At 44.4% G+C, this 27,146-nt stretch overlaps 1 protein-coding gene across 2 annotated transcripts in view; it reads left to right on the top strand.

Annotated features, from left to right (window-relative positions):
• Positions 1–27,146, top strand: part of FRAS1 (Fraser extracellular matrix complex subunit 1) — a 491,248-nt gene that overhangs the window by 376,571 nt on the left and 87,531 nt on the right. For both annotated transcript variants that reach the window (XM_051820195.3, XM_051820194.3), the window contains 12 exons: positions 933–1,064; positions 2,137–2,262; positions 4,857–5,104; positions 10,519–10,667; positions 10,926–11,088; positions 13,525–13,660; positions 17,056–17,246; positions 18,256–18,409; positions 19,544–19,807; positions 20,446–20,634; positions 22,446–22,565; positions 22,849–23,028. In XM_051820195.3, the coding sequence (XP_051676155.3) occupies positions 933–1,064; positions 2,137–2,262; positions 4,857–5,104; positions 10,519–10,667; positions 10,926–11,088; positions 13,525–13,660; positions 17,056–17,246; positions 18,256–18,409; positions 19,544–19,807; positions 20,446–20,634; positions 22,446–22,565; positions 22,849–23,028 (2,052 nt within the window). The remainder of the gene's footprint in view (positions 1–932; positions 1,065–2,136; positions 2,263–4,856; positions 5,105–10,518; positions 10,668–10,925; positions 11,089–13,524; positions 13,661–17,055; positions 17,247–18,255; positions 18,410–19,543; positions 19,808–20,445; positions 20,635–22,445; positions 22,566–22,848; positions 23,029–27,146) is intronic.

Raw genomic sequence — 27,146 nt, 5'->3', positions numbered from 1 at the left:
AGGCGGAAGATTAGCCTAGTGAGCCGCGGGCGCCGGCCAATGTATAATAACTTTTTACACTTTACAAAACAACTTATGATAAAAGTTGTCTAATTTAATCCTTATGACAGTATTGCAAGGACAGATATTATTTTAAGCATTTTAAAGCTGGAGATACTGAAAACCATAAAAAGTCAATAATCTTCCAGGTTTCCACCCCTGACAAACTTTGTAGAACCAAGATTTTAATACAAGTTTCTGTCTTTGAGTATGGCATAGTTGGCTTAGTCCGCGCACATATGTGTGTGTGTGCATGTATGTGTGTTGGTCGTGAAAAACAGGTGTCATTGTACCATGCCCTAACTTTTGCCTAGAAGTTTAGGTAGGTGAAGAGCTCATAATTAGTTTCTCTAGAATGTTAAATAAAATGATCCTTAAATGTATTAAACAATGAAGGGAATGGACCTTGAGCTGACCTTAAATTATCTCGCTTCTACCCAAGGTCAAGTTTCCTTTTCTCTTTTTCCTAAGGAGTAAAGCTTTGGGAATCTGGTAAGAAGAAAACCAATTCCTCTGGAAGAGTTTTGTGAAAGAGAGAATTTATAATTGGGCAGATAATGAATCAAGGCAGCCGCAAGCCCAGCCCTGATGTTAACCCATAAGATGAGGGAGAACAGCTCCTTTTGGGTTGTCAGCTCACATGAGCAGGAAAGCTGATGCGCCTGAGCTGGTTGGCTGCAGGACAAGCACAGACGCTCTGCGCAGTGGTTCTGAGCAAGTAGCGTGCACGAGGCCAGTGGGGCCCGCAGGAGCCATTTAACTCAAAGAGGCACTTTGTTTCTCAGAGAAATCAGAAATGTTGCTCAGAGGGTGCGAGACGTATCACTGCTAATATTTTAATTGTAAATGCTTATGTTTGTTTACCAAACATTTGTTGTGCTTATGCCTTCTAGTTTCAGATGGAGAGCACACAGGTCCAGAGCTGGTCCTCACCATTCACTTACTTCGCACTGATGGGCAGCCTCCCGTCTTCCAGGTCACGGCTCCCCTGCTTCGTGTCAGCCCAGGAGGCAGCACTTCGCTAGGTAGGAACCATGGCTTTGGAAATGGTGCTGTATTTCTACGGTAGTCCCTCTTCAAGCCTCTTGAGGGCTGGCAGACAGCAGTGACCACCTCTCGCATGCCTTTCCATCCGTGTCTTCCTCCTGCCGTTTCCACGCCTGTACAAGCAGCACAGAGAGAAGGGAACGAACCCTCTAGAGCCACCACTCAGTGGCTTATTTTCCAGCCTCTAGGAGTTTGATTTGTGGCCCATCCCTAAAATATAAAGTAACAGAGAGCAGAAAGGACGAGAGGGACGTGGTTTTGAGTAGCTTCTCTTGTTTTCTATTCAGAAAGTGAAAAATAATAGAAGTGACAGATGACAGTGACCTTCAGAAGCTGTGAAGTGGGAGACTTGGCCCAGCTATTTTGTGCATCATTTTATTTACTTATTAGTATACGGACCCCTGCTCACTTTCATGATGGCCACAGCAACCCTCTTTAAATTTGACTCCTATGAATTCAGAAAAATATAAAGGGGAGAAACAATGACAGTTAAACACAGGCTGTGGGAATATTTTCTGGAAAAAAATCGACCCCAGCTAGCCAGGGTTGATTGACCTGTGGGCATCCTTTACGCATGCCTTCATGGGTACCAAGGGGAGAATGGGCTACGGATTCAGAAACACGTCTAAGTGAACTTTGGGAAAGATCTGCTTGCAATTTGGGTGTTGACCGCAAGGACACTTCAAAAGGTTCGTGGAAACATAAAATTAAAAGACAAGTTTATCTTGATGCAAAACATTCTTGAAATCCGTACCTTTTTCATAACATGCATTTTCCATAACTCTTTGAAGACCCTTCATATTTATTTCAAAGATATTTTTTGCACCAGAATTGAACTTTCCCTTAAATTCCATCTTTCCATGAGCCTGTTGAAGTATGGTCCCACACTATCTGTTTTCATCCTGTGCTTGATTGGAATTCAAAAGCACCGTGTGATGACTCCCAGGTTACTCACAGCCTGGCTTGCAGCCTGGCCTGTGGCTTTAAAGGGCGGAGTCTCTGGTTGCCAAGGAACCCTGGCTCTCACTCTGTTTTACTCTGTTGCTGCAGGGCTTCGGTCGGTGGTGGAAGCTGCTGAGACCACAGCTGAAGACCTCTTCTTCGAGCTCCGGAGGCCTCCCGCGCATGGGGTGCTCCTTAAGCACACAGCTGAGTTCCAGGGGCCCATGGCCACAGGTAGCTGCACGCGGGGTCACTGACCTGCTTGTGTGTGTCCCAGGCAGGAAGGCAGGTGTCTTTCTGAGCAAACTAGGAGCAGATGCTGCCTTTCGTGTTGACCTCACTGCCTAGGTATTTACTTCAGACCTTTTTCCTCTGCCTGCTCCTGCCTCCCAACCCCTTCCTGCCCCCATCCCCACCTCAAAACCCATGAAGCTCTTTCCTCACGTTCTAGGTGAAATTGGTTGCCTTACTTCCAGAACGTGAGTAAATGCATGGGGAAAAAAAGCCAGAAGAGATGTCAGCTACCACTTTCCTTCACTGTGTTCATGAAAAGACATTTGTTGGTCTTAAGTTGTTTTTAAGACTTATTTGAAAGAGTTAGAAAAAGGAGAGAGAGAGGGAGAGAGTGCGCTTCCATCTGCTGGTTCACTCCCTAAATGGCCACAACAGGCAGGGCTGGGCCAAGCCATAGCCAGGAACCAGGAGCTTCTTCTGCCTCCTACGTGTGTAGAGGGGCCCAAGCACCTGGGCCGTCTGCCCAGGCGCATTAGCAGGGAGCTGTATCTGAAATAAAGCAGCTGGGACTCGAACCGGTGCCCATATGGGACACGGGCCCTGCAGATGGTGGGTTTACCGGCTGCACCACAATGCCAGCCCCTATTGGTATTAATTCGATATATGAAACTTACAAGAATTTTTAGCATCCTGGCTCTGTTAGTGTTGGCTACATGCATCTTTGAAAAGAACAAGCTGAGTACATTTCTGAAGTATTATCTAAGCAGTGTAGCAGTGTTGTGATGTGACCAGCTTTCCAAAATATTTATTGTATTCTCTCTGATTAATAAAAAAAAAGGATGCAGATTGTTTAGGAAGCACAGAAAAGCAGAAAGAACACAACTCAATCTAACTTCTGAATAGTGAACCCTTGTGTATCAGAGTGAATATTTGCGCTTTCAAAGTAGTCTCCCCAGAATGCTGTATCGTAGTCCTACAATCTGTGCTTTCACAGAGCCTTTGTAAGAATCCTTTCACAGATTTACCAATGCATTCTTCAGAACATCCCTGCTGGGACAAATTGTTGTCCTTGAAGGAGATTGAATTTTTCACAACAAATCATGGGCATGTAGGAGTCACATACGTAGACTTTACAAAATTGACCGGACAAAAGAAGCGCCATTACAATAGATTTATAGGATCCCAAGGGAACTACTTTAAGAGCATAATAGTCTTTGCTCAATTTTTTTTAACATTACAGTTAGCCTACATTTGTGTTATACATAAAATCTAAAGATGTTTATAGCAAGTTTTATTATCTTTTTTTAGGTATAATACTACTACCACCATAGAATACAGTAGCACAATGTTGAAAGGGAAAGTTGAGAATGATTATAGAGAATGTTAATTCTTCTATCCCATCACACAACATCCATTACTGGAGTCAACAATTTATTGAAAAATGGAGTTGAATGTAACATCCAAGAAGAGCCATTTCTCAACTGTGTTTTTTGCCATCATTAAGGCCCATGGCACCAAGAGGCATTTGTCAAAAAAGAATTCCATGAACAAACAAATTTGAAAAAGTTTAATATTTGTGTATTAAAGATTCTAAAATTTGAATAAATCCTACAATTTAAAAAATTTTAATTTAAAATTTTACTTAATCCCATTTTCTCCAAACTTATGTGAAATGATACATTTCACACAATACTTTTCTAATCTATTATGTATTAATACTCTAGACTACACAGCCTGGGTTTCTAACTTCAAGTATATTTTTCAGTTTTTAATTTCAAAAAAAACTCTTGCATTTCTCCCCTCTTACAGGTTTATCAGGTGTAATTTATTTTCTTAAGTTTTTCAAAGATTTTTTTCAGTATTAAGATTATATTCCAGAGGCCAGAGTGGAGGCATAGTGGGTCAAGTCACCACTTTTAATGCCTCCATCCCAAGTTGGAGAGCCAATTCTAGTCTCAGCAGGTCTGCTTCCAATGCAGCTCCCTCCTAGTGCACCTGGGAAGGCGGCAGCAGATGAGCCCAGTACTTGGGCCCCTACACCCACATGGGAGACCTGGATGGAGTTACGGGCTCCTGGCTTCAGCCTGGCCCAGCCCCTGCTGTTATGGCCATTTGGGAAGTGAACCAGCAGATGGAAGGTCTCTTTCTCATTCTGTGTCTGTCTGTCTGTCTGTCTCTCTTATCACTATGCCATTCAAATTTAAAAATTAAACACTAGATTCCAAAAGAGCTCTCATAAAGAATAGAAGATTGTTCTTTATTTTTCTAGAAGTAGGAATAAAGAATAGATTTTGTAGAGGCATATTTTAGCTCAGTAGGACTAAGAACTTAAACCTTAGAGCTATCTCAGGAGGAATTAGCTGCCTTGTTACAGTCAGCCTCCCATCTCAAGTGGGGGTGAAGATCAGGCTACCTCACTCTTCCTGGAGAGTGGTGTAAAGAGAAACCTGTGTTGGTGGGTTATGATGAGCTTATCATTCCCAACGTGGATGATTCTGTACATACTTTGAAACCCTGAGAACCAAGATGCCATATAAGTGAAAAGTATTATTCCCAGAAGCCACCGGTTTTGTGATCTGTTTTGTTCTTGGAAGGTGACACTTTCACTCAGGAGGAAATGGAGAAAAATGCTGTGCAGTATGTGCATGACGGCTCCTCCGCCCAGGAAGACAGCATGGAGGTCTCAGTCACAGATGGCCTCGCAGCCATGACGTTGGAAGTGAGAGTGGAGGTGTCACCGTCCGAGGCCCGAAGACCTCAGCTGGCCGCAGCTTCCTCTCTGAGCATTACCGTTGCTAGTCAACGAACAGCCGTGATCACCAGGGCGCACCTTGCATACGTGGTAAGCTATGACACCTGCTCTTCCTGTTCTTGGTGGCCCCCTCCAGCTGGGTTGACTAGAGGGCAGTTCTGGGTCTGAATATTCAGGGCAGCAGGGAGATGGCCGTGTGTCCCCATCTTCCCTACAGTTTGGTTTTTAGAGGCAGTCACACTGTTGATTCTGGCCTCTCCCAGCATCTCGGGAGCCTGGAATTGAATGAACACAGTGTGATGGAACACAGTGAGGATTTGTAGGGGTGGGTATTTGTCGACCAGAAACAACCCCACGTGCCCATTCTCTAAGTGCCATTCATAATATTTCCAATAGGAATATCGGGGAAAGAGCATTCTGGGGGAACTTGCTGGTCAGTGACTAGTGGATGAAAGTGTCTCATAGTCCCCTAAGACAAATTCCACTTTTCATCAGCACCCTCTTTGGCATTACTTTCTGCAGATTGCCTAGGCAGAATCCCTGGCTCCTCCCCTACCTCATGCCCCAGGAGAAGCACTGTGGGTAGGGAACCAGGAGGAGACTCTGGGCACTGGAGTCTCTTCTCCCATCTGGCTCTACCTTGGGAAGTGATCCTAGGTGATGAAAGTCATCTTTCTTTGATTCTACCTCTTGAGCTAAGGATAATAAGTAATTTTATTTTGCAGTTACAGATATTGTAAACAGGTATGTATTCTCTGTGTAAATAAAACAACCGGTAGTTTTTACAGTGCCTTGAAAGGAAGAGTAATTATCTGAATGGTAATTATCCTTAGTGTTGAATTTTTCTCAGTAACATTAAAATTTCAACCAATGACCATTGTCCCCCCTTCCTTTCTTTTAGCACTATACAGTTTTAAGCAACCTTTTTCTAGACTGAAGGCTTTCATTTTAAAATCCGGTCCTGAACAGTAGCATTTGAGATAAAGAATCAGCCTGGGAACAATTGCTTTTATACAGATTTTTCCCTCAAATTGTCTTTTTTTTTTTAAATTATGAGAAACTGAGTTTCACCTTGATTTTTCTCGTGAGTCTACTCAAGTTTCAGAATAACTTTGATTTTTTTAATTCACAAATGATTTTTACCATAGGTTATGGTCTTTTAATCTTATGAAACTCATGAATTCATAAAAATGTATGAATTCAGGTTCAATCAATAGATCACCGAGGCCTGAAAAATGTGTGACAGACCAAAATAGCACTCTAGGAGCAGTTCCTAGCCATTAACTGCATATTATAAGCTGCATATCAAAATGTAAGCCCATTGGCGACTGAACATGTATTTGCAGAAATTGATTGAATGTGAATTTACCCACCAGAGCAGAAAGACTCCAAAAGAACTATTTAGCCTGCTAAAAGCATGCATATATTTTAAAGACTTAGCTATATTATATGCTAACTTTCTCTGAGGGTTGTGGAAGAATTTTATGCTTACTGTCACAGGAGAATTTTTTCAAATATGCATAGTTACTGAGTTTTCATGAACATTCAGAGGAGCTGGGAGAGCCATGTGCAATCCGAGTCTGCAATGGGGCAGGGCACAGAGGGCACACAGGGAGAGGAGCAGGTGAGTCTGGTCTCAGTATCTTTAAGGGGAAGACAGTGATAGGATCTGGGAAGAAACAAAAGGCAGAAATGAGATTCTTCCTGCTTTGCTTCTTAACAGTGTTTTATAAACACTGTTTGCTATGCATTGCAGGGAAACAAGCCTGGGAGAGAGCATGGGTGCTGGGGTTAGCACGGATGTGTTTTAATCTAACCTCAGCACTTACTGCCACAAGGAGCCTTGACAGTTGTTTCAACTCTCTAGGCCTCAATTTTCTTGTCTGTAATATGGGGGGGAAGGGAGGAGATGAAAAATACAACTAATTTTAAGAAGTTAATAGCATCTCTATGAATCAACCAAAAATAAAATAATGAAATAATGCAAAACTATGATAACACAAAATCATTACATATGACCTGTCTAGGAATAAATGTAAAAAAAAAAGTGTGACTTCTAGAGATCGATGCTATGATTGGTTATGTGGAAAATTCAAAAGACTTTCTTGACAAGTTACTGGAAATAAAGGGAAAATTTGCTGAGAGGCCAGACATAAGGTCAACAAACAGCACTGGCCTTGGTATTCATAAGCAAAAAAATTAGCCAATAAATATAAATAAAAAGATGATACCATTTAAAATAGTATTACAGAAAATCATGTCCCATGGACTACATCTAACAACAGCAGGCAGTACTTCTACAGGGAATATTATACACTTCAGTGACAAACACCAAATTTCTGAGATTTACATATTCATGTGTCGAAATATTTAATATTGAAAAAATATCAGTTCTCCCATAAAAGGACCTTTCAATCCAGTTCACTTCCAATCAAAAGCCCTGATGGTAAACTATCTCTGAAATACATAAGAACAAAGGGCTACAATTCTTCAAAAGCATAATCAGAGGGCAGGAAGACTTGCCGGACCAGCTATCAGGATTTAGTATAAACCCACGGTGTTTGAAACAGTGTAACACAAGAATATAGTTCACAGTCTAAAACCAACCTAATAGGGTATGCTAATAGAAAAACAGGGAAGCCAGATCCGTGACAACAGAGGAACCGCTTATAACGTGGAACTGCACAAAGTGATCATTCTCAGGTTGATAAAGGTATCTGTAGCCTTCCTTCAGAGCCCACACAGATACCAACCCCACATGGATCAAGTACAAGGTCATAAGTAAAAGGGTACAGTCATCTTTAGGATGTATGTAAGTATTTTCGTAGTATTAGGAAAGGGAATACTTTATTAAACTAGAAACCAGTGCTAACAATAAAAAGAAAGATTAAAAAATTTGACTATCTTAATATTAAATTTACATTCATCAAAATAATAAAAGCTGAAAGCAGGCATGTTACAAATAAAAAAAGATATTTGCAGCACATATGAAGGTACTTCAAAAAGTTCTTGGAAAATTAAATTAAAAGAAGTTTATTTTCATGCAAAAAATTAAAATTGCATATCCAAGGAAGATTCCAAAGTTCACTGTGCACATTTTGAAAAAAAAAAAAAAAAAAAACCTATGCATGGAGCTTAAAGTTCTTGCACTAAAATAAACTTTTCATTCCATTTCCCATAAACTTTTTGGAGCACCCTTATAGAAACAAAAATTGCAAAGAAAATGTAAAGAATGCCTACAGATCAAGGAGAAAAAGATAATCCAATGGAAAAACAAGCAAGAGACATGAGTGGGGATTTCACAGAAGAGGAGCCCATATGGTCCATCAACTATGGAGGGATCCTTGCCTATGTTATCACTCAGAGAAAGCACATGAAGTCTTTACCATTTTATAACTAGTGTTGGAGAGGAAATGAATCTACAGGAGATTTTTTTTTTACTTTGCTTGTAGGAGTTTAAACTGGGTCAACCACTTTGGGAAAGAACTTGGCATTGTCTTCTGAGGATGAACAGTCATACACCCAACCATTCTATGGCTAGATTCCTGCCCAAGAGAGACTTCCACATATACACTAAGAACATGCATGAGAATGTTTACTGCAGTACTGTTCATAATAGTGAAAATATTGAACAAGCCAAGTGTCTGTCAACAAGATAAGAGATAACCTATGGTGTATTTACTCTGTAGAATATTAACCTCGTGGTAGGTAAATTACAGATATAAACAATAATAAGGATAGATCTTCAGCAGTCTGCTGTTGAGGAAAAAGAAAAAGAAATCCCCCAAGAGAAGTCGAACTCTACTTTTGTTAAGTTTATGTAAAATGCCAAAATATAATTTGCAGTAATATATCAAATTATATTAAGAGATTTGATGAAATGAAAAACAAGATTCATGGTGATGGCAGTCCCAGGGACAGAATGAAGGAAAAGCACATTAAGTATTTGTTATCAAAATTCTTGCCTTGTATTGAATGATGGGTTAATGACTATATACGTGGTTCAAGGAAGATACAAATATGAATCAATACCAAAGGAATAAGAAAGAGAGAAGACCAGTTGCATGAGAGCCAGGTCTATTTCTTATATACTTTTATATGCCCACAATATCTTGGAGATCCTAAAATGGTGATTTTCTTTAAATTATGGCAGGGTATTTTCATGGGTAAAAATGTGTCTAACAGATTTCCCACTTTTTTACCCCCAATAATCATTTGAGATCTGAAAGAAGATTTGTTTGACATAAAATAATCATTTATTTGCCAAATGTGCCAGTGTGGAATTGGAAGCTATTCATGCCAATCAGGGGCCAGGAACTCTGTCCCTCCCAGAAGATAAAACCATCAAACTCAGATGGCTTTTGAAACTCAGGCTCCGAGGGAGCTTGCAGTTAAACTAGGAAATACTCTTTTGGAAGTCTGCATGTTGTATTTGGTAACTCATATGGAGAAATAGAGAAACTTGAAAAGAATATGCATTTAGGGGACATTTTATGAAGTCCTGCAGCTTCAATGACTTTTAGTTCCTTCTTGCCAGTGTCAAGTGATGTGAGGAAATTCTGTGATCTTGCTTTGTGACTCCACACACATCAAACGGCCCTGGGGATAATGGAAGCAGACTGAAGACTACTATCCCTAGCCCGCCATGGGCGTTCCTGATCCAGTTACTCTCCTAACTCTCTGGCATCGCCGTGCAAACCCACATTTGAACATATGGCTAACTGTGCAATATTCATTTTCTCCGTTGCTGTGGAAAAGTGTAGAGTACCCCCAGGATCACAATCCAGTGCTCCAAAAGATGGATGACTTGGGGAAACTTTCCAAGACATTGCCTGCCTTCTAGATATTTCCAAAAATATTCTTGAAGAAAGGAAATTGTCCATTAAAATGCTCAGTAGAAACACAGAAAGTCAATTTTATTTCTCAATAAATAACACAGGAGGCAGCTCAGCTATAGTTTCAGTCCTGATAGAATGGAATCCCTAAGACTTCATGAATTCTTTGGTGAATTCCACATTTATACATATTAAAATGAGTCATTGACTGAGTGAAATGAGTTCTTTCTGTTTCACAGAATTTTACCATTGTGTGGTGTATCAGGTGTTCCAGTGGAACCTTAGTTGTTTCTGAAACTCCGGAAGAATGCTGTATTTCTGTGTATGAATGACTTAACAATTGACTGGGTTTGTTCTTCACTAGATGTTTGTAAAGATACAAAACCACATAACCATGTGTGGTGATTATAGTAACAATAGGTCCCACACCTCAAGTGCATTTCCCCACTGCTGTCTTGAGCTGTTCTTGGAAGCAGACCTTATGAGAGGGGTGTTTGGGAGGAATAAACACTGGCATTTTCATGCAATCTGCAATGGTGTTGCTTTATGACAAAAGGGAAAGGGACTTTTCTACTTAACAGAGAAGGAAGCTCCTGTGGACGTTTTGGTACTGGAAGTATTTATTCCTAAAATGTGCATTTATGTCTTAACTCGTATTTGCCTCACTAGGATGATTCTTCACCTGATTCTGAGATCTGGATTCAGTTACGTTCTCTGCCCATGTATGGCTCTCTCTTAAAAACCTCAGGACCTGAGGTGGAAGAACTCTCAGAGACTTCCAATTTCACAATGGAAGACATCAACAATAAGAACATCAGGTACACTGCCACTTTGTGTTATTTGACAGGACTTTTTTAAAAAACTGTGTTAAGATATTTAAGCAACTGGTTGCACCTGCTTAAGAGAATATATTGTTTCTGGCCCCATTCCTCCTTTTCACTTTTTTCATGAACAATTGTTTACATTTATATGAGGTGAACACATTGCATGTATTTCATATTTACAGATGCAGGCACCCATTCTCCCTGGCTTGTTGGTGCGGCTCATTCCTGTGGTTCTTTTTCTGGCCTTCACAGGTACTCGGCTGTGTTTGAGACAGATGGCCGTCTGGTTACTGACAGCTTCCAGTTTTCCGTGTCTGATGCAGACCACAACCATCTGGACAATCAGATATTCACCATCCTGATCACCCCTGCTGAGAATCCACCCCCAGTCATTGCTTTTGCTGACCTCATCACGGTAAACAGTTCTCAGGTCAACAGACAGGAGACATTATAGAGAGCTGGAATCTGGTGATGGAAATAAAAGCTTTTGCCTAACTTGGCTGCCAAGTTCTTCCTCCATGCTATCTAGGCAATGGTATCAAGATACGTGTGGTTGGCCAGCGCCACGGCTCAATAGGCTAATCCTCTGCCTGCGGTGCCAGCACCCCGTGTTCTAGTCCCAGTCAGGGCACCGGATTCTGTCCCGGTTGCTCCTCTTCCAGTGCAGCTCTCTGCTGTGGCCCGGGAGTATAGTGGAGGATGGCCCAAGTGCTTGGGCCCTGCACCCGCATGGGAGACCAGGAGAAGCACCTGGCTCCTGGCTTCAGGTCAGTGTGGTGCACCGGCCGCAGTGGCCATTGTGGGGTGAACCAACGGAAAAGGAAGGCCTTTCTCTCTGTCTCTCTCTCTCACTGTCCACTCTGCCTGTCAAAAAACAAACATGGCTTCCAAATATGGATTTTTCAAAAAGTATAAAAATAAGTATATGCAGAGATGAAGTCATTATAGCCACATTATTTAGTCAACAAAGATTTACGTGTAGACACTATGCTAGACTTTGTTAGTATATATTTCTTCTATAATTTGAGAGGCAGGAGCCTGCCCCTGTGGCTTAGTGAGCTAAGGAACCACCTGCAATGCTGGAATCTCCTAATAGAGTACCAGTTCAAGTCCCAGCCGCTCCACTTTCAATCCAGCTCCCTGCTAATGTGCCTGGGAAATCATGGAGGATGGCCCAAGTGCTTGTATCCCTGCCACCCATGCAACAAGACCCAAATGGAGTTCCTGGCTTCTACCTTCCGTCTAGACCAGCCCTAGCCATTGTGGCCATTTGGAGAGTGAACCAGTGAATGGAAGATATCTCCATCCCACCCCCCAGTCACTCTCCCCTTCAAAAAAAAAAAATAATCTGAGAGATAGAGAAATGGAGAACTCCCATTTGCTGGTTCACTCCCCAAATGCCTACAGTGGGTCCCAGCTGGAACTGAAGTCAGGAGCCATGAACTCAATCAGGTCTAACAAGTGGGTCCTAGGAACCTCGTCACTTGGGTTATCACCAGATACCTCCCAGGGTCTACACTGGCCTGAAGCAAGAGTGAGGAAAGGAGCCAGATGTCGAATCCAGAGTGTAGAAGTAGAATTATAATGTGTCTTTGAAGAATTTATAAGCTAATACTGATTGACAGTAACTAAGACATGGACAGTGCCCCCCAAACACTCTTTAATTCAAACCAGTACTTATCACTATAAACAATATTGACAGGATATTGAGGAGAGGGGTAGATAATAGAGTATATCTTGATCATTGATGCTACCTAGACATGAGTTCAGGTGCCAATGTTGTTACCTAATAACTGGCTGACTTTGGACCCAAGGATTTAATCTTTCTTAGCTATAGTCTCTTCTTTAAAATACTAATATTCCTACTACATAAAGGATTTCTCTGAGTTAAAAAATAGCACGAAACCCCTAGCACAGTACCTGGTTCATGGAATGGATTCCATAAAAGTTCGTTGATTTTTTTCTTCTTCCTGCTCTTCATACACAGCACAATGCTAAAAGTCCAAGCGTTTTTCAGGCTTTGGCAGGCAGCTGAATATACATGAAACTCTGAGCTGTTTCTACATGGTTCTGCTAGGCCCCTGATTTTTCCATTTCCACATCTTGCAAAAGCCGCTTGCGCTGTCCCCCTTCCCAGACTCAGGGCAACGGTCTGCTTAGTCACTTCCAGACCTTACTACAGTTAGCCAAGCGTTGTCCCAAGTGAAATGACTTGACCGCTTCCAGCAGGCCAGTGAGAAATACCAGGCACTGCTTGCAGAGTTAGTGTAAGAAACAGAGCCCTCAGGGAAAAAGGTAGTTTGAGCGACTGCTTTTACTTAGATGGATTTATTGCCCTCTTTGATGTTAGGATAAGCACTAGCGTTCAGGTGTGGTGAATCCTTTCTTCCCATGTCCGTATAAATGTGCACTATAAAGGAGTGGGTGGGACTTTCATTCTCTGGGTGGGAATGCTGTGTTGGACAGTCACCTTGCCAGTGTGCACAGGAGGACTGGATCAATCATTCTCGAGCTGTGGGCTTTTGAATGTTGATGGGGAGGCAAGGCAGCATCCTGTCGCGCACCTGCAGCGAGGTGGCTGATTGGAATGGGCCGGAGCTGCTTTATAAGCAGATCCATCACTGAATGAAGCGCAGCTTTGAAGGGAGACATGGAAGTCATCGTGCCTGAGTGTAGCTTGCAGAGGCACTGAAAGATTGCACATTCCTCATCTCGTCCGTGGAGGATCTGCCTCCTACAGAAGTGGAACTCATGCCCGAAGGTCATGCAGGTGGCACTTTGCAACCCAGGTCTGTTCTACTGAAGTTCTGTGCAACCGCCCAAGGACTCCCTGTGTTCTTTTCTCTCCTAGGTTGAGGAGGGAGGGAGAGCCCCCCTCTCATTTCACCATTTCTTTGCCACTGATGATCAGGACAACCTCCAAGGAGATGCTGTCATTAAACTAAGTGCCTTGCCCAAATACGGCTGCATTGAGAACACAGGCACAGGTACCAGCCGGGGCTTGGCTGTTCCATTATTCAGGAGCTGGGAAGACAGGAGGGTGAGGGAAGGTCTTTAGGTCTAAATAGACCTGGAGATGGGAAACCATGGAGGAAAGGAACCATTTCAAAGAAATGGAAGGGGGTGGGGGAGGGATGGAGGGAAGGAAGGAGGGAGGGAGGGAGGGAAGGAGGAAGGAAGGAAGGAAGGAAGAGAGGGAGGGTTTCACTCATTCAACAAAAATGTATCCAGTGTTTTCTGTGTTCTGTGCACTTTTTAAAGCACTAGGGATATATCAGTAAACAAAACAGACAACAATATTTAGCTTATGGTTGCTTAGATCCTGGCTTTGGGAGTAGAGGACACATAAATAAAAGATTCAATACTTGGGAAACTTTCTCAGATATTAGAAGATAAATAACTGCTATGGAAAAAATAGAGCCGGGTAAGGAGGAGCCAGCAAGGGGGTGGAGGGGCTTGTGGCTCACACTCAGAGCTTAGTGTCGGGGAAATACAATTCCTGCCCCGTGTTGAGGCAGCTGCAGTTTACCTGAACCACAGCTTGTGCCTGAGCTGCTTCCATGGAAATGACGTGAGTTAAAAAGCCTGCTTGTCTGTCTGTGACACCCTCTTCAGCAACCCCCCTCCTCCTGGTGGACCCCCTAGTGGGTATCACAGGATGGAGAGGCGAGAAGGCGTAGATGGTCCCCAGTCCCCTGAGACTGCTGTGACTGGCAGTTGAGACAGCTCACGGCAGACCCCTGTGCTGCCCCTCTGCAGTGAGAGCCCTCAGCACCAGCGCATGGCTCTGATCGGCGTGCAGCTAGCAGCTCCCATGGAGGTGCCGTGGGCTGCAGGTGTCTGGCCGGCATACTGCCTAGGAATTGCACCTGATTACTGCAAACTCATTTAGCCGTGGTCCTGTTCTCCTGTAGAAAGCCTTGAGTGTTCCCTATCTTATCTTTCAGTGTGCACTGAGGTTTGATGGTCGGGTATTAGGTTTGTTTCAACAAACACATGTGCAATACCTGGTGGATATAAAGATGAATAAGACACAGAACCTGCCTCACTCGAGTGGAGATGTGAATGAAGACAGAGAAATTACAGTAAATGACAAATGCCAAGCCAGATAAAGGAGCAAAGTGCTGACAGAATACATAGAAGAAAGCAATTACTTTTGACTAGAAAAGCAGAAAAATCTGAGGAAGTCCTTGGAGTTGGCCATGGGCAGAGGAAGAGCATGGGCAAAGTGGGAAATCACAAAAGGGTGTTTGCCCCCAACCTTCTCTTCTCCCTGTGTGGCTTCATTTTTATTAAGCCTTCATAACACAGTTTCACGCTCATGTGAAGTGTGTGCAGGGGCACAGATGCACCAGACAGAGAGGTGTCCCACAGCCCCGGAAGGCAGCTTTCTAGTGAGCCTCGGGCTCTCTGAAAAGTGGTTCTCAAACTTTCACGTGTACAAGAATCACCCAGAGGGCTTATGAAAACACCGGGACCTGGGCAGCAATCTCAGGGATCCTGTTTTAGGAGATAGATGTGGTCTGTGAATTTGCATTCCTCACCAGCTTGCCCATGCCACTGCTGCTGGCCCAAGGACCACACTCAGTAATGTTGGTGTAAACCTAGAAGCAAGGAAAAGGCATTAGGCATCAGAGGCAAAGCAACTGTACGTCAGCGAGGGACCCCACCCTTTGCTACATGGGAGACACCGTTTTGCCTCTTTTTAGAGCTGAGTCCATTGTCTGTACATGAAACCAGCTACTTACCATCAGAGTCCAGCTATTCAGAACATCTTCTAAAAATCTGGTAGAAGAGCACTTTTGCTTTTAACCAACAAAAGAGAAGACACAGAATGACTGGATTTGCAAGGAGGCAACCTAATGACATGGACACTGCGTTCACTGAGGCACAAGCAGGACAGGATCCGCCTCCATCACCTCTGAGAGCAGCTCAGTGGGTAGTGGGTGATCCTGCTGACATTAAGTCATACGTAGGCCATTTCTTTTTTAAGAAGGCAGGAAAGCACATTGATAAGAATGATATACACTAAAAAAAGAAAAACAAACAAAAGGTGTGGAAGAGTGTGGTGCTTACAGCTGCAGGGACAGATTCACTTGTTGAATAGTTTGTTTTCCAATGATTTAAAATGAAGTGGTGCTATATTTGTGTGTATTTTTAGGCCTCATTTACTGAGGCTCTTTTTGGCTCTAAGAAGCTCCATTTCCCCTGTTGATAGTGGTCAGTGGAAGGAGAAAGTAAAAATTGAAAGAAGTTTAGCATTTCCTTCCAGAAACTGAACTCTATGTCCCAGGGATTACAGGATCACTGGCCACTTAGATCTCTCTACACTTCCACTATCCAAAGGAATCCAATCTGAGGGATACAGAAAAGTCATGCTATTGAAAAAAAAAAAAACACATCTTAAACTCTTCTTTCTAATAAATTGTTAATAAAATACTTTCCTTCCGAATATTTTTGTTGGGATGTCAACAAATGTGACCCTGTCTACAATTCAGTAGTTAATGGTCTTTTAATTTATGATCTATTCTTTGTAAAGGATCATGGAGAAGGGAGAGGAAAGCTTTCAGATCGGATGGCTACACTTTCCTTTGTTGTTTATACTCAGAGAATGTTGGAGGACGCAAAGATTTCCTTTATCTCCTCTCCCTAGAAGAAAATTGTAGAAACAATTTAACATCAATTAGAGAGACTCAGATTGGAATCAAGTAAAAGACAAAACATCCATCAATTCAACACTGCTGTATCTTCCTGTTGGCTCTGAATGGTACCCAAGCATCTCTGGGCCTGCATGTGTCCTGAGCACCACACGAGTCCTGGTGTGCTACCCCACAGGCTGGGCTCTGACCCATGTAGACCTTTGCTTAAGGAACTGGGAGGTAAAATGAAAACATGCTGGAGGAGAGGTGTCCTAGATAAAAAGGTGCACAGGTCACCTTGTCCTGTGTGAAGGAAGAATGTTACTCTTGCAGGACGGTCCCCGTAGATATCTTTGAAATTGGCTGGAGCTTAAGTAGAATTCTTACCTATTGTGTTCTTACTTGCCCCAAGACACATGATATCAAAAGATTCCTTTCCAAAAATGCACGGATTCTGTGCTGCATAAAGTAAGATTCCGAATGCTTTCCTAATTCTATATTAGCTGTTCTCTGGGTGATGGCAGGATAGATAGATCCATTTAAAGATGAAAAACAGGCAGTGTGGAAACTGGGACCTGACTCCCAGTCTTCCAGTTCTGATTTGGCACTTTTCCCATTCTCCTAGGTGTATTCTCAGACACAGTAGGTTCATCTCGTTGAGAATGATGTTGTATTTTCTAGTTCATCTGAACAAGCAAGAACTGATGGATCGAGGTAAAGCTTCTCTCTTGATTTTCATGCAGGTGATCGTTTTGGCCCAGGAACTACCAGTGACCTAGAGGCATCGTTCCCTATCCAAGATGTCTTGGAAAATTCCATTTACTATTTCCAGAGTGTTCACGAAAGCATTGAGCCAACCCATGATATTTTTAGTTTTTATGTGAGTGATGGAACCAGTCGTTCAGAAACTCACAGCATCAACATCACCATTGAGGTAAAGACTTTGGCAGTTGGAAAAGTTGAGCTTTTGACCACGATATTCTGCTCTTAGAGAGCTTTCCTTATGCAGACTCCAAAGAAGATTGGATCTGACCTTCAATTTTAAAGATCAGTGTTAAAATATAACCTTGACCTTCAGGAAACCTACAGAGTTAAGATTGGCATTTGGGAAGGTCTTAGTTGGAAATCTGAATTTCCATTTCAGAGTAAAATGTATCCTTTCTATGTGAAAATAGTTTGTGAAAGTCAGAGAAGCTTGGCCAGTCACGTCTTGAGATCGAAACTAACGTGCTTATTTTTCTCTGCAATTACTGTGCTTGTTCTGCATGCATACTTGCCTTTTCTTATATTTTTAATGCATTTATTAAGTTAATTGTAACATCAAAGAAATCGATTCCTTCATGCTGTATCTGTTCTCATTTGAGCAAATACATAGGCTTTGCTCCACTACCCTTAGGGAGACAGTATAGCAAAAGATCAATCTGGGAATGGAATTACCCTCTGCCCTGGGAAAATAAAATGTATGGAAACCGCAGCACTCTTAAGGGACAGTGGGGAAGGGGGACTGGCACAGAGACAGGAACAGCTTTAGAAACCCAGGCTTTCAAATATGGTGTCCTCTTTGAGCTACTGTGATATGCTTTGGGTTTTCCAAGAGAGTTCTGGGTTCACGCAGTGTGCTGCCTTATCTCCCAGATATACCTGTGTTTGTCAAATCACACGTTCATATTTTGGGTGTAGAAGTTACAGGTCATGTACCTATGCAGAGCTTTTTACAATATTTTCATGAAAGCCCCAACTGCTTATCTTCAAGGGGACACTCGGTATGATTCACTCTGTTCTCAAATGAAACATTTCGGTTAGGAAGTAAAGGTAGTGACACATTAAACACTATTTTGATGGTGAAAGTTTCTGCAACAATGATACTTCTCTTGAATAATGTGCATTTTCTTTCTTCTTAAACCAATATCTGCATGGGACCTGATATTTCATGTTTTAATCAGAGAAGGAACGATGAGCCACCGAGAATGACCTTGCGGCCACTCAGCGTGCACCTGAGCTCAGGAGTGGTGATAAGCAATTCTTCTTTGAGCCTACAAGACCTGGACACTCCAGATAATGAGCTGATCTTTGTATTGACAAAGCTGCCTGACCACGGTAGGGCACACACTGCTATGGAAAGCTTCTTAATTGAGGTACCCAAAGGGTTGTTAGAATAAACACATTGATTTCAGTTGGTTATTCCTTTGCTTTTCCTGTATGTGGTCCATTATTTGCATCAAAGTGTAATCAAATTCACAGTTGGCTAATATTCTCTGGGGTCATGGTAGATACCAGTTGCTTAAAAAGCCCAAATCCTCAATGATTGGTGTCTCAAATTTTATTTCAGCTGTTATCCAGCTATGTAATCTGAAGCAAAACAAATTTCCAAGCCAGCTCATCCTCTTCTCAGAGTGGGCATCATTACCTGGTAATACTGGGCCATCCATGCAGCCTCATACAGGCATGCTAGACATTTCAGGAGGTGTGTCAATTGTGTATTTGGAAAGAAAGCACTTTCTTGTCTTAAACCAGAAACAAAAACCACCGTGTGGATCTTCTACCTGCTTTTCTAAGTGCCATTCTCCTGGTATCAGCCAATGCTCAAGAGCCCAGACGATGCATCTCAATCTGTCATAATGCTCACTGGTCCTTTAAAGATGAAACCCTTGCAGCTGACTGAGGGTGAATAGAAGAAAAGTTGTTGGTCATTGCATTTTTGATTGCCTTCAGTTCACTTTCACTTTCATTATTGAAGCACTTTAACCATCCCATTGAAGCACATGACCTTTGAAAACACAAATAAACCTCAGTCTGAAGATGCTTGGTGTCTTTCTGAACCTAAAATATATTCACAGCACCACTCGAGATGCCCTAAGAGAAAGGCAATGACTGAATCATGCTGTTTTCCCTTTGTAGCTGGGAAAGATAAGGTTTAGATAATGACGTGTTTGAATTCATGGAGGGAGAGGTGATGTCTCATCTATTATATTACCACATCCATCTGCGTCTCCTTAAGATATTTCTAAGCAGGAAAAGTGGGCTTTGTCTTCTTTATTTGAAGATGAGGTAACAGGGCAGCACCCTATGCTTATACATAAAATATCAACTTCTCATCACCAAGAGCCTCCAAGGTACTTGACGTTCTACCCAGGCTCACGTTAGTTGACAAAATCAGTTGACAGTGCTTCAGTGTCGTACGCGAGTATATTTTACCGTTGTCTCATTATTTTTCTTTACTTACTTCCTCAGGTCATCTTCTGCGGAGACTTAGTGCTTCTGAGCCCCTAGAGAGTGGGATGGTTTTGGTCCAGGGCTCTTCCTTTACCTACCAGGATGTCCTGGCTGGGCTGATTGGATACCTGCTTAGCAACCCTGGAATGGCAGTGGATGAGTTCCAGTTCTCCCTCACTGATGGCCTGCATGTGGACATGGGGAGGATGGAGATCCACGTGGAGCTGCCTACCAGTGCTTCCCCCCACTTGGTTATCAACCGAGGCCTACAGCTCTCAGCAGGTACCACAGGGACAGAGGAGGGTGTCCATGGTTCTTCCACCCTTATTCCCTCTTTGGCCAGTGCACAGTCCTTCCTCCCGTGATGGTTCTGTGAGTAGATCTTAACTTGACTGGTCTGTACTTGTAAGCACTAGAGTTTTGGAGAACTGTTGTTTTAGGGACACTAAGAATTATGAGTGATAGGGGCAGATATTTGGCCTAATGGCTAGACACTTCTTGGGACAGTCACATTCCATATCACAGTCCATAGGTTCAAGTCTTGGCTCTGCTCCCAATTCCAGCTTCCTGCTAATGTATACCCTGGGAGGCAGCAGGTAATGGCTCGAGTACATGAGTCCCTTCCATCTACATAAGAGAACCAGATTGGGTTTCAGGCTGCTGGTTTTAGCCTTGCCCATCCTGGCTATTGATGGGCGTTTGGGGAGTTGAACCAGCAGGTGGAAGATCTGTCTGTCTCTCTGTCATTTGAAGTACATTTAAAAAAAAAAATCATTCAGCCAGGAACTGAGAAGGCTTAATGCCTGGTACCTAGACCCAAGGAATGTGTAATAAGTTAGCCTCCAGTCTCCCAAACTCATTTGACGTCTCATCCAGTGGAAACGATGGGGAATGACCTCCTCTCTTGCCTTCTCTTCCAGGGTCTGTAGCACGCATCACAGAACAGCACTTGAAAGTGACAGATGCCGACTCAGATGACCTTCAGGTTATGTACATCATGAAAGAAGATCCTGGCACAGGGCACCTGCAGATGGTTAAACAAGACAACCTGCAGCAAATCTCTGTGAGAGGGCCCCTCCGAAGTTTCACACAGGCAGACATTAGCCAAGGTCAGCAAGTTCTCGTCTGCTGACCCAAACTTCACAGGTCCCACCCACCGTCCTGAACTCAGAGTCAAATGCCTGGTAGCCCATGGTGGTGAACTGTGCACGCTCTGCTTTCAATAAGAACTGAGTTACAGCTTCATTTATTCCCTTTCTTGTCACCTCATTTCCTTTTTTTTTCTTTTCTCTTTTCTTTCCTTTCCATTCTTTTCTGTTCTTTTTTGTTTAAGTAAACCTGTCTTTCTTGGCTAAAATGTATTCATGATTTGACATAGCACTGATGAAATTTGGGACTATTATGGAGGCAAGAAGTCATTTTGAATTGCTATGATGCTAAAAGTATGTTTGAGAGAAAAAAGAAAGATACGCGTTGGGATGGATTAAGGTGAAAATTATGCCTTCCTTAGGTGAGCAATTTATATCTCTTTTGCACTCCCCAAAGAGCACAAGTTAATGAACTAAGCAAAATGGAAGGGCATAAATCGAAGCTGCCTGGGGGAATTACATGGCTCATCCCTCCTCCAAGAAATGCTGATGTAACAGGCATCAGCGCTGGATGCTACATGGGTGCTGTGCTGTGCTTTCAGGGGTAGAAGAGGGAAATGAAAGTTACATGTTGGGGGGCAAAGGTGGTCCAGAGCCATGAGATCCCATGCAGCCCTGTTTAGCTGTGGAAATCTGAGTGGCCCCCTAAGAAGCTGAGACAAAGCCTCCTGCCTCTGCAGGAAGCCCTAAGATTGACAACAGCTGAATTCTCAATGGCCCTTGATGTATTTTCCTTCTTATTTTTTTTTTTTTTGAAAAAGATTTATTTATTTGAAAGGCAGAGTTACAGAGAAGGAGAGGCTGAGGCAGAGAAAGAGATCTTCTGTGTGCTGGTTCACTCCCCAAATGGCAGCAATAGCCAGGACTGAGCCAGGCTGAAACCAGGAGCCAGGAGCTTCATCCAGTTCACCCATGTGGGTGCAGCAACCCAAGGACTTGGGCCTTCCTCCACTGCTTTCCCAGCACATTAGCAGGGAGCTGGATCAGGAGTGGAGCAGCCAGGTCTCAAACTGGCAGCCATGTGGGATGCCAGCACTGCAGGTGACAGCTTTACCTGCTATGCCACAGCCCTGGCCCCAGCCCTGGTTGTTCTTCAGTGGAGGAGGTGGAATAGCAAAGGGGAAGTCATAGCCTAATTTGTCCAGGGCTTGTTGTCCCCCTTTGTAAAATAAGCCCAGACACCTCTTCCCAGGCATTTGGTTCCATTTACATCGAGAGGTTCCTATCACGGATGCTGGGGCTTAACAAAAATGTAACACACTGTCCGTCTGCCTTTCCATTCTAGGATTGCTGTGTGGCGTTGACTTAGGTATCGCTTATTGGCTGCTTGGTAGTAGGCCATGTTGTTCCAGGTCCTGGGTGATGAGGAGTGAAGGGCTCTGGGCTGAGGCTGTGTGTCTCCAGTCCTGCTGTGTGCAGATATGATAGGGCCCTTCCAAAGGATGTGGGTGTGGTCACTGCACCTCCTACTTCCGGGATATGTTTCACGAGACCTTCCTAGAGGCTGGTTGACCTTTCAGAAAGGCTGAGCCTCAACTGTAAGAAATGTCACGGGGTGATTTTGTTATGAGGGGGTCTTTGGTTCTATGGAATTCAATAGGGAGACGAAAGGGAGAAAATGAGAGCTTTATATAAAAATGTCAAAAGCAGTGTCAAAGAGAGGAAGGTGTGAATTGACTCATGGGTGTGAATGCCAACTGAAGTCCCACATCTCACCTACATAAGGACAGAGAGCACTGGTGGCAAATCTTGATTTTCTTTCTTGCTTTTAGGACTAGTAGAATACAGTCACGGAGCAGGAGAGCCTGGTGGGAACTTTGCTTTTACATTTGACGTGGTCGATGGTGAAGGCAACAGATTGATGGACCAGTTATTTTCCATCAGTGTTGTAGGTAAGGGACATTAGGTTTGCTAATATAAAAATACTCTGGCGATTCTGAGGTTATGTAGCTTACACTCAAGCTCACCTTGAGGCTTGAGCCCTTTCCTTCAGCTCGCTGATGTGGAAATGGGGAAATCATATTCCCTCTGTCATGCACAGGGCTGGCTCCCTGACGCAGTCTCCGAAGGGCAGGCCTGAGGATTACTCGGATATTATCCCAAGCACCAAGCCCAGAACTAAAGGAAGGAGGTGGGAAAGATCCCATTTCCAGTCACTGTTTCTGATGTTTTCAGATGACAAATCCCCACCTGTCATCATCACCAACAAAGGGCTGGTCTTGGATGAAAACTCAGTGAAGAAAATCACTACCCTGCAGCTCTCTGCCACCGACCTGGACAGCGAGCCTGCACAACTGGTCTACAGAATAATTAAGCAGCCCCAGCTGGGCCGCCTGGAACACGCCACGTCACCAGGTAAGTCTCATTTCCTGTTTCATCAAGAATGTCGGGACTCATCACATGTACATGTGCATCTAGAGTCTGCCTTAGCCAGTATTTATTCCCTTCCTCACTAACTGATACATTTATATTACCTCCTGATAATATACTTTGCACAAAATAGGTGTCCAATAATTATTTGTAGAAAATGAATTTTGTATAAGCAATTTTATACAAGCAACTGTGTCTCCCTAACAAGTCAACATGGCATCCTGCTGTTTTTCTACACTCCCTTAAACACATGGCACAGTGCAATTCACCATACTTAATAATTCAACTCAACAAATTATGGGTGAGCATATGTATGGCATAAGACTCTAGTTTAGCTCCTGCTCAAAAAACAAAGGTGAATGAAATAGAAACCTCGCCCTCTAGAGTTCTCTTTCAGGTGAGATAAGGAATCTCTGCATAAGGCTGTAACTCAGGAGAGAATACAGCAGGTGTTTACAGAAATGATTAAACCTGGTGTTGGAGTAGCAGGAAAGTATTAGGCAGAAAAGGGCCCAGAAGTGGCATATAAGAAGGCCTTTGGAAGGGAGATTGGGGCAAACAGAAACTCTCTTCTTCCCAGGGATAGGAACCATGTGTAGACAAATTTAGAAAATGAAGAGTGGCCCAGTGTAGCTGAATGTTATACTCTGAAAATAGTAGGTGATAGGGCCCAGAGGTCCATTGAGAATATGAGAATGGCCTTCAAGATTGGGATCCGTAATCTGTAAGTGAGTAGGCAGTAGGGAGTCACCGGGAGACGTAAGCACAGAAGGGAAGTGCAGCGTATCAGGTAGCGTTCAACAGGAGGAACCCAAGGAAAGGAAAGGAAGCAATGGCAGTGGTAGAGGTTTTTCTTGTTGGCCAGATAGAAGGTGCAGAGGCATTGGCTACAGGGATCTTGGTGTAAGAGTAAGATGAGAATAACGTGAGAGACAACACCTGGTACCTAGGACATACTCATTAAACCAATCTTGGTTGAATGAAGGGGGAAGAAAGGGAGGAATTTCAAGGTAGAACCTGGTATTTGGCAGCTGAATGGATGTGAGGGACAGGAGATGTTTCCTGAGTCAGGCATCTAAAGGTGGAGCTGTCTTCATTTCTTAGGGCATAGAGGAAGTGACAGCTTGCTGGAGATGGAGAGCTTCCTTGGCTTTCTGTGACATTTACATTACAGATTCTTCCTTCATCCAGCCAGGGAAACAGCCAAAGCAGGGAAGGCCCTGCTCAGGGAGGCAGGTGGTGAGCACACAGTCAGGCAGCTACCATGTCAGAGGCTGATGTGGGTTAGGGAGGTGTGCAGGGAGCGAGTAAGCAAGGAAGGCCTGCTTAACCACAAAATGACATCCGAGCAGAGATCTAGACAGTGCAGTAGCCACCCAAGCTCATAGAAGGCAAAAGCATTCCAGGCAGAGGGCCCCCCGGGTGTAAGCATCCTGACGTGTGATCAGCCAGGCAAATCAGGGTCAAGACACACAGGAAAATGAATGAGGAAAGGATGGTGGGAGAAGAGCTTTGAAAGGTGGAGAGGGGGTCAGGCACACAGGGGCAGAGGCAGAGTATGTCTGGGCCCAGGGCAGGGGTGGAGGAGAGGGTGTCAGACTCCTATGGCAGGATGCTGTGGAGAAGAATGGACAGGTTGGCTCAAGTCCTCCATGCAAATGCAAGCAGGTGGCTTGCCCTTTTGTCCTGAAGCTCCTGGAAGAAGTATGCAACTCAGTACCCCCAAGACCTTGGCTGCATGAGATACTTGATAACTAATTCATGAGCTAATTGCTTCTGCCAGGATTCTGTCAGGCTGCTGGTGGTATCTCTCCAAAGATCAAAGGGCAGATTCTTGGCGGCTGTGTAAGGTGACTGCATGCACACTCTACGGAGCTTTCAAACGTTCCAAGCTTCATGCCAGGCACTGCCAGGTGCCCACCTGCTGGGAACTCCCAGCCGCCTCTGCTCTGACCCCAGGCTGCGTTAAGAGCCCCTCATGGGTTGCTGTATAATCGACTTTGCTCGCTTCACAACTCTCAGCCTCTTCTAGACTTAAAATCAGGTTGCCAAGATGGAGCCAGTTGTGCTTAGGGAGAGATGGGCAAGTAGACCTGTTCCTCCTCCCTCTAGGACAGGACCCTCCAAGACCCAGGGGGGGGTGGGGTGGGGGGGACGCTCACTTAACCTGGGAGGATTCCCTTGCCTACCCTGGCCCCACAGGCTTAACTTCCTAAGCCACGTCTTCCTCCCTCCCTGCCAGTTTTTCTCAATCTGCCGGTTTCCAATCACTCTAGGTGGAGAAGATGCAGGGTCCCAGCGCCTGCCCCTTTGCTCTTGGGACCCCTCCCCATTGCCAATGGGTCGGGGCTCTCCTCCCTGCCCCTCTCTCACCACCGACCCACATGGAGCCCTTTCTGTTACCTTGTGCCTTTCCTTTTTTTTTTTTTTTTTTTTTTTTTTTTTTGTCTCCCCTAACTGGGAACATTTTCATGAGTTTGTTTCTTTCTCAGTGTTGAAAGTGTCCCCTTGGAGGAAGTGCAGTGACTTCTCACCAGCAGCTGGCTGGGGTTTAGAATAAAGCGTTTGTCTCAGTGGGTGAGGATGGCTCTACCAGGAGTCAGGGTGGGGGCAGGGGGAGATGGGCAGGGCTTGTTCTTATCAAGAAGAGCAGAGCAACTTCTAGGCCAGTGTCCTTAATGTGATTGCTGAGCTATTTGGGGACTGGATGCCTCCTGGAATTGTCACTGGCCTCCAGCACCGACAGACCCGCCTCCCGGTGGCTCACTGTGAAATGGACTTAACCCCATGCTGTCTTTCTCGGTGAGCTGATCATAATTGATGGTCCTCCTTAGACAAAGTGGTGTGGAAATTCTTTCCTCCTGCAGAGCTAGCTGCCTTTGCAAACTGTTCAGAAGGCATCTGTGAGCCTCCCGCCCCTGAGAAGGGTCCCTCATGCATGTGTGGGGTGCGTGTGTGTGTGTGTGTATGTGTAAGGAGCCCTGTGTGTGCTGCCCTTCAGGGTCAGGGCTCTGCCCTCCTGGCAGGCTTTCCCTCCTCTCCTAGACTCTTTTCCTTGCAGCATCAGGAAAGGGAGCTGCATTACCCAGGACAGAGCCTGAACTGCTCCAACAGAGACCCGAAAACAACAACGGTTTAGGCAAGAACACTTTTCTCGCAGAGCGATCTAGAGGCAGGTGGCTCAGAGGCCAGGGGTGGCTCAGTGACCCTCAACCTGAGGCATCTATCCTGGCCCAAGGTGGCCTTTGTAGCTGTCGCCCCAGCCGTCAGCAATGGGGGAAAGGCTGGAGGAGCCCACGGCTGCTCTTTGCTGGAAGCGTTACTGGAAGAAGTCCCGTGGCTTGCATCACAGCCCAGGCAGGAGCTGAGAGGTGGTTCTTCCCAAGCACCCAGGGACTCGGCTCGCGAGTCTGTTTGAAGCCAGGGAGGAGCTGGGATTCAGCCAGTTCCAGCACAGCACTGCTTCTCAGGGGACAGGGCCTGGGTTTGTCACACTGCCTCAGCTGGGGGGTGCACGAGCACTCACAGGGCAGAGGTGCAGCTGCTAAATGTCTCTCAGTGAATGGATTAAGTCCTGACCAAAATCCTCGTTCTTCCTAGAAGCCTAGTAGTACTATTAGTGAGAAACCCTGGACCGTGGCGGCGAATCCAAAATCCGAGTCCTCACCTTGACTTTGGCCTTATTCCCAGTATAGCATGTTGGTGCCAGCACGGTTCCATAGAACCCACAGCTCCCACCACCTTGCTTCTTCCAGTCCCGCTGCACAGGCCTTCAGAAGTGTGCATAGCCACTGCTTCTGGAACATAGCCACACATCCCCTAATTACGGGGACATGCTCTGCGAAGTGCGCCCTTAGGCCATCTCGCCATCATGCAGGCATCACAGAGGGGTAGGCCAGTCACTCTGGGCAGGCTCTTGATGCAGTCAGGAGATACGGGAACCGTGAAGTATAGGAGGCTGCTGCCAATCTGACACAGCAGACCGCTCTACACACCCTAAAATAGCTATACACCAGTAGCCTAGCTGTTTATTATCATCCTCACTGTGCCGTGTGTCTCTGTGCTGTACGTTTCTCTGACTGGTTTCATTTACTCAACATCAC

Source organism: Oryctolagus cuniculus, chromosome 8, assembly GCF_051225735.1.
Source record: "Oryctolagus cuniculus isolate XC-2025 breed Fujian yellow rabbit chromosome 8, ASM5122573v1, whole genome shotgun sequence".
Lineage (NCBI taxonomy): Eukaryota > Metazoa > Chordata > Mammalia > Lagomorpha > Leporidae > Oryctolagus > Oryctolagus cuniculus.
The sequence above is the reverse complement of the archived record's forward strand: the minus strand, read 5'-3'. Positions and strand labels throughout refer to the sequence as shown.